Below are 7,946 nucleotides of genomic sequence, written 5' to 3' on the forward strand. Positions count from 1 at the left end.
AGGTTCTATGCCGCCCTGTGCCCGCGCCAAACGGCCTGATAACTGTCTCTGTCTCTCTCTCTGTCTCTTTCTCCCTTTCTCTCTTTCTGGCTGCCTCTCGGTCTATCTGTCTGTTTCTCGATCTCTCTCTCTGCCTCTTGAAATGGCGCTCTCTCTCTGTCTTTGTCTCTCTCTCTCTCTCTGCGCGCGCGCTTTCCTCTCTCAATCTCTGTTTGCCTTTCCTCCTATCCAGATAGGAAGGCTGTAGGGACCTCGGTGATTGAAGCGGGTGGAGACGATGAGAAGAAAATACGGTCAAAACCCGAGAGGGGAGCGGGAGCAGAGAAAAGTCACGACTGCGCAGGAGCTGCGGGTCCCATGTTCCAGGAGAACCAGAAGGGCTGCCGTGGCGACTAGGATCCATGGCGGCAGCAGCAGCCTAAGGATTCCGGCCCAGGACTCCTCAGCGGAGGAGCCACAACCCGAAGATCAGCAGCATCTCTTCAGCACCAGCGTGTTCAGGGGATTGCACCTGAAGGAGATAGATAGCATTTTCCGACATTCTCAATATCCCAACGTGTTTGCTGGGTAAGCGGCTTGCTCTAGAGGTGCCCAGTTCTTCAGGACGCTAGGGCTCTTCCCGGGGCGCCTTTGGCTTTGCCCCAGTCTCCTTCCCTCCCCTCCAGTGTCAAAAGCTATTTAGTGGGCTCAAGGCCACTGGAGTCAGCCCGCTCTTGAGCTGTGGGGTGGGGGCGATGCCTACTGGGCATTAAGGTATTTTTCACGCAGTATGGAAACGAATCAAGCCAAGAAACTTTGGCCAGACTCCTGTTTTTGTAAATGTTTTATTGGAATCACAATTGACAGGATGAGGAGAGTGAGTCGTGCAGGATTGGATCTTGCCTTTATTCAACATTTTCACAATTTGTTTGTTGTAGATTTTTTCATTGGTCCTGATGTTTTAAATAATGCATTAAAATTATTAATATTCGGGCTGGCGCTGATGCTCATGCCTGTAATCGCAGCACTCTGGGAAGCCGAGGCGGGAGGATCACTTGAGCCCAACCGTTCAAGACCAGCCTGAGCAATATAGTGAAGCTAAGTCTCTACAAAAAATTTTAAAAAATTAGCTGGATGTGTTGGCACGCACGTGTATTCCCAGTTACTCTGAAGGATCACTTGAACCCAGGAATTCAAAGTTATAGTGAACCGTGATCATGCCACTGCCCTCCAGCCTGGGTGACAGAGCTAGACCCTGTCTCTAAAATTGGACAGATAGATAGATAGAGACAGTGATATCTTGAACCCTGAATGTTTTAACCCTCTCTTAAATTCTGCACACAAAGAACAACCATCCCTACCTAACGCAAGCCTGAGGCTAGTTATCACAGAAAAATATGCTAGAGCGGTTGGGGAGAAAGACATTTTCAAACGGGTATGAAATGTTCATAGGTGTATTTCATTTCATCCACAATTCCAAATGCTGAACTTTTGTTGTTTTCTTCCCCAGAAAGCAGCTGGCAATATGCATGAATGTGAGTGAAGCCGAAGTGGAAGCCAGTAAGCCTGATGAAAGCAATTGGTCAGTGTAGGCACTCTGAAACTGGCTTCAGTCCTTGGATACCTTTGTCCTACACATTCTCAAATTGGCCTGTTTTTGTTGCCTTTTCTATGTTTGCGAAGTGAGCTTTGAACTTTAGGGGCTTAAAAATGGGATAAGTAAACCTCAGCTTATGGAAATTCCCCTTTACAGTGGGGGTGGGGGGGTGGGAATGTGATTTCTAGTGGAAAAATAAAACTAAACAAAACAAAGCTGCTACTTCTATTTCCTGTACAAAGTCAAGTATAAATAAAGTTTAATTCCTTCTAACAGTGGTATCAGGTAGAGAACACATCTGTGTGGAGTTATGTTGGGACTGAGTCTGACTTGAGAAGTAGGCAAATTAATGCACCAAGGAGCTAGGATGAGAGAAGGTTCAACTGTACTTAAAGTAGTTGAAGCCAGGGGTGGTGGCTCATGCCTGTAATCCCAGCACTTTGTTCTCATTCTGCCACCCAGGCTGGAGTGCAGTGCCCACATCATAGCTCACTGCAGTCTCTAACTCCCAGGATCAATAGTTCCTCCCACCTCAGCCTCCTGAGTAGCTGGGACTCCAGGCTGGCACCAGGACACCAGGCTAATTTTTAAATTTTTGGTACACATAGGTTCGCACTATGTTGCCCAGTCTAGATTATACCTAGTTATCTTTATATAAAGCTTACCTACTAGGTTGGGTGCGGTTGCTCACGCCTGTCAACCCAGTGCTTTGGGAGGCCAAGGTGGGAGGATGGCTTGAGACCAGGAGTTCCAGAGCAGCCTGAGCAACATAGTGAGACCTAGTCTCTACCAAAAAAATAAAAATAAAAAAATTAGCCAGGCATGGTGGCGCATGCCTGTAGCCCTAGTTACTTGGGAGGCTGAAGCAGAAGGATCACTAGAGCCAGGGAGTTTGAGGTTACAGTGAACCATGATGGTGCTATTGCACTCCGGCTTGGGTAACAGAGTGAGATCCTGTCTCAAAAAAAAAAAAAAAATAAATAAATAAATAAATAAAAGAAAGCTTCCCTTAGTATGCTAGGTATTTTGAGTACTACATCTATATTCCAAAAAAGAAATATAAGAACAAATATTTTAGAGATGAAAAGCATGTATTTTTCAGCTTTAGGGCTCCTAAGTAGAGTTCTAGTTAATTCTAAGTATCTATAATTACATAATTATACAGCTACCACTAGTTATCTATATTTCCATTTCATTATGTCAAAAAGAAATTAACCTCGGATACAAAAAGAATGTGTTTTTCCACATCCTCGCTTCAGATATTTTTCCAATTGTTTCTAATGTCTCTAAGTAAGTACTTACCTAGGTACCACATATCATCTATATTATCACAAGTTTTTTTTTTTTTGAGATGGAGTCTTGCTCTGTTGCCCAGGCTGGAGTGCAGTGGCGCGATCTCGGCTCACTGCAACCTCCTCCTCCCAGGTTCATGCCACTCTCCTGCCTCAGCCTCCCGAATAGCTGGGACTACAGGTGCCTGTCACCAGGCCCGGCTAATTTTTTGTATTTTTAGTAGAGACGGGGTCTCACCATGTTAGCTAGAATGGTCTCGATCTCCTGACCTTGTGATCCGCCTGCCTCGGCCTCCCAAAATGCTGGGATTACAGGCGTGAGCCACCATGCCTGACTTATTATCACGTTTTTAAAATGAGAATTATGAAGTTGAATTTGAGAAAATATGTTTGACAGCATCCTGCTTTCACATACTCATTATAATAATATCTAGTTGTCTTTACATAAGTCTTAGATAGATAACTCTGTTTGTAGCACTACTTCCATATTACAAAAGATATAAATATTTAAATGTGAGGAGTTTGGGTTTCTCAAAATTCTAAATTGAATCAGTGTACCTAGTTTGCTAATTACCTACTGGGATAACTCATTAATTCAACAAGATACAAGCATTCAGATGTGAGAAAAGATTGGTTTTGCAGCCTCTGGCTTCATGCCATGATTGATTTATGCCTCCATTTAAGTAGTAACCAAGTTATCAGTAGTTATCTCTAGTATTAACTCATTTTTTCCAATAAGCAATAAGAAGTTCTTGTGAGAAAAATGTGTCTAAGTCTCTCTAGATTTCTTACTCACCTTTAGTTAACTCTAATATAGTAGTTACTTAATGACTACTATTTCTCTACAGTAGTAACATTTTATTCCAAGATGAAATATTTAGGATTTAGAGGAAGGTTTTTTTTTTTCTTTTTTTGCTTGGTGAATTCAACTTGTTTTTTTCTGGATTTCTCTGGTTATCTCTAGTTTAAAAATTACATAGATCCCGTTGGATAGCTTTTCAATTAATTCATTATTCCAACAAAAAATAAGAATATAGGCATGAGATTAACATGATTTTCAGCTTCCGGACTAGTTATTCCAGTTATCACTAGTTATCTATGTTTAACTCTATATAGATGTCACAATGTATCTATGGTACTCCTTCTTTCAACAGGAAATAAGAATTTAAATTTGTGAAGTCTGTTCTTTTCTGTTGCCTGACTTCAACCACTATTCCTGGTTATCTCTAGATACCACCTACAAACTAGTTACCTAGGTCCCATTGGCCATCTGTTGGTTTTATGAATTATTTCATCATGAAGTAAGAAGTCAGATTGAAAAGATGTGTTTTCCAATTAATGGTTTCAACTAGGTATTCTAATATTTTTAGTTAGTTACCTAAGTATTATTATTTACTAATACTACTAACTTCATAATCAACAGGAAAAATGAATATAGAGTCTGGAAAAATCTTTATTTTGGATCCTAACCTCGACTACTTGGGAGAATCTCTTGAGCCCTTGAGGCCGAGGTAGCAGTGAGCTGAGATCTTGCCACTGCACACTAACCTGGGTGACAGAGTGACACCCTGTCTCAAACAAACAAACAAACAAACAAACTATTGTAGTTCTCTCACATAATAACTTATCCCAGACCCAAATTCATCACAGGGTGTCTGGCTATGAGAAAGGTACGAGAATCCTGCTATGAGAATCCTGCAAGAGGCAGCCTGAGGAGGAGACATCTTGGTTAATGTCAGGAAGAGGCTGTGGGTGAAATTCCTTGACAGCTTTTTCAGAGTGAATTGGTGAACCAACTACCCTGTAGCTGGTTTTCTATCTACCCTCCAGGAACAGGAGACAGGAGAGGCTTATCTGTCAGGCAGAGTGGGCAAAGTGAGTGGGGTCTAGCGTCGTTTTAGAGGCCTATGAAAATGGTTTATTAAATGGGCCTGATGAAAATGGTGGTTATGAAGGTAAACACTGGATAAATAATCCCAATATTTAGGAAACCAACTGTTTTGAAGGCACAGTTCTTATTTTATATTTTGTATGTGTGTTTTTTTTTTTAGAGCCAGGGTCTCAGTGTGTAGTTCAGGCTGGAGTGCAGTGGTGTGATCATAGTAAGGCAGGAGAATAGGGTCTGGAGCCAGGGAACCTAAGGCCATTTCAGGCTGACAACCTACAACTAAATTGAAAGGAAAGCCCTAAGTTTCCACGTTTAAGTAACAAAAGGACCAGAGTTTACTCCCTTCACAAACCCCTACCTATTCTGCTAGGCAGATGGGAAATTGAAAGTAGCTCTGATTGGTTGCCTTTTGCAATCAATCAGACCTTTGCATAAGAGTGTAACTTTGTAACTTCTCTTCAGCCTCTGATTGGTTGCTTTTTGCAACCACCAGATGTTTGCATAGGAGTGTGACCTTTGTAACTTCACTTCAGCGTCTGATTGGTTGCTTTCCACAACCATTCAGACTGATTGGGGGCCACCACTTCATTTACATAAGGTGAACAGCAAGTGGCCAATGGGAAACCTCTAGCAGGTATTTGGATCCCAGAAGATTCTGTATGGGGGTCTTTGAGTAGCTTTTAGGGTCTGCTCCCACCCAGTGGAGTGTACCTTCGTTTTCAGTAAATCTCTGCTTGTGTTGCTTGTTTCCTTGCTTTGTTTGTGTGTTTTGTCCAATTGTTTGTTCAAATCGCCAGCAACCTGGACAGACTCCACCGGTAAAAATAGCTCACTACAGCCTCCAAGGCCTGGGCTCAAGCAATTTTCCCTCCTCAGCCACATGAGTAGCTTGGACCACAGGTGCGTGCCACCACGTCCAGCTATTTTTATTTTTTATATATTTTTTAGAGATGGGGGTCTTGCTATGTTGCTCAGGCTGGTCTCAAACTCCTGGGCTCAGGCGATCCTCCCGCCTCAGCCTTCCAGAGTAGCTAGGATTACAGGTGTGCACCACTGGGGCCAGGATGGTCCTGAGGTATCATTTCCTTTTTAAAGGTACAGGGTCTCGCTCTATCGCTCAGGCTGGAGTGCAGTGGCAGGAGTGCAGTGCCGTGATCATAGCTCACTGTAACCCACACCCTGCACGGTCCTGAGGCTCACATCTTGAAGGGAGAAACAAAGAGCTCCCAGTCTACCCTGGCTCTTTTTTATTTGACATTTATCAGTAGGGAGCAAAAGGTCAGAAAGATAGCTCTAGACAAACAATAGGAAAGGAGAAGCAGGAGGCGGACGAGGAGGGTGGGTAACAGAACGGGGTGAGAAGTAAGAGAAGGCAGGAACTAAACCAAGTCCACAGCTCCGGCCCAGCACAGGGAACACTCGCGCTTCTGCAGAGTACCTGCAACATAAGGCGCAGGAGCAGAGCAAAACCTAGTGGACATTGCATGCTCCGCAGTCGCCTCTAGAGCAATGGGAAGGGCCACTTGCAGTGTAAGCCTTAGACGCACTAAACACCGGGCAGGGTTCTACAGTTGTACTCTGACATGGAGTACTTGAGCTTTTTCAAGGGGCATGTTAAGTTTCTTGCAGCTTGCATCTTAGCATCCAGAGTGCTCAGCCAAACCCAGCCCCAAAAAGGCTTCCCCAGACCCCCTGGAGAGCATGATCCGCCCCCCCCCAACGTTCTGGAATTGCTGTAAAAACCTAGCACGCAGCCTCCGACCTCATCATTTCATCTTAATGACGGTCCGATTAGCGGACTTTGGGTGCGAACGGAACAGAACCAGAGAGTCTTGTGTTAGTCACCAACTACCCCTAGGGGAGAGTGGTGCCAGGAGGCCACACCGCAACGTGCACTGCCCTCTGCGTGCGGTGCCGACCGGCCCGCATGACTGACTCAAGGACTGTACAGAGATGTGTTCTGCAAACGTTCTCCAAGGGCTCCGGGGATAGGTTGGGTCTCGCTCCCAAATCGGCTGGCACCAGGCAGGTCTGCCCCTTACTTCCGCAGTCACCCCACCCAGGGTGGGAGTGGTCAAGGAAGCCGCAAATCGGAGCGCAGGTTCCGCACACACGCACGCCCAGTCCCCGCGCCCTCACCAGGAGCGCACCCCCAGGCTTTAGGTCTATGCCCCGGCCGCGAGCGCGTGCTAGCAAGGCCTTCTGCCACACATACACACACGCCGCGACCAGAGGCGACCAGAGCAGCGGCCGGCTCCCTGCCAGGTGCAGTCGTGGGACCCGAAGTCCACGCGCCGGAACTGGGACCAGAAGCCAGAGGTCCCCAGCTCAGAAGACGCGGAGGCGCACGGCTTCATCGACCGCACTTCCAGATGGCGTCCCAGCCCAGAATCCGCAACGAAGACACCAGCGACCTCGGCTTGGGCTTCCTGTTCCATGAGCTCGAGGAAGGCGACGGTCAGTACCTGCCTTGGGGCCCGGACGGGTGTTTTGGTGAACTCTCGCCAAGGAACTTCCGTGGAGAGAGGCGCGTGGAAGGGACACTGCTGCGCCGCCTCTCTCAGGCCGTGGTTCTATGCCGCCCTGTTCCCGCGCCTAACGCCCTGATCTCTCTCTCTCTCCTCTCCTCTCCCTTTCCCTCCCTCCCTTCCTCTCTTCCTCTCCCCATCTTTACCTTTACTCCTTTCCAGATGAGAAGACTGTAGGGACCTCGGTGATTGAAGCGGGAGGAGAAGATGAGAAGAAAATATGGTCCGAACCCAAGCAGGGAGCAGGAGCAGAAGAATGTCACCGCTGCGCGGGAGCTGCTGAACCCATGATTGACGAGAACCAGAAGGGAGGCGGTGGCGACCTGGAGCCCAGGCACCAGCAGCCTTAGGAGTCGGTCCAAGACTCCTCCTCCTCGGAGCCGCAGCCCCAAGATCAGCAGCATCTCTTCTCCCCCACTTTCAGCGGGTTGCACCTGAAGGGGCTACACAGCATTTTCCAACGCTCTCAATATCCCGACGAGTTCACTCAGTAAGTGGCTTCCTCTGGAGGTGCGCAGTTCTCCAGGACTCTAGGGCTCTTCCCCGGACGCCTTTAGCTCTGCCCCAGTCTCCTTCCCTGTCCTCCAGTGTCAAAAGCTATGTAAGAGGCTCAAAGGCCTGAGCTCTTGAGCTGTGGTGTGAGGGTGATGCATACTGGGCAT

At 46.7% G+C, this 7,946-nt stretch overlaps 1 protein-coding gene across 1 annotated transcript; it reads left to right on the top strand.

The window, feature by feature from the left end:
• Window positions 1–6,535: 6,535 nt before the first annotated feature.
• Window positions 6,536–7,668, top strand: LOC134739021 (uncharacterized). The gene is made up of 3 exons (XM_063660231.1): window positions 6,536–6,662; window positions 6,749–7,213; window positions 7,447–7,668. Exons 1-3 carry the CDS (start codon window positions 6,536–6,538, stop codon window positions 7,632–7,634), a joined length of 780 nt encoding a protein of 259 aa, XP_063516301.1. The 3' UTR covers window positions 7,635–7,668.
• The last annotated feature ends 278 nt before the right edge of the window (window positions 7,669–7,946 follow it).

Source organism: Pongo pygmaeus, chromosome X, assembly GCF_028885625.2.
Source record: "Pongo pygmaeus isolate AG05252 chromosome X, NHGRI_mPonPyg2-v2.0_pri, whole genome shotgun sequence".
NCBI classification, from domain to species: Eukaryota; Metazoa; Chordata; class Mammalia; order Primates; family Hominidae; genus Pongo; species Pongo pygmaeus.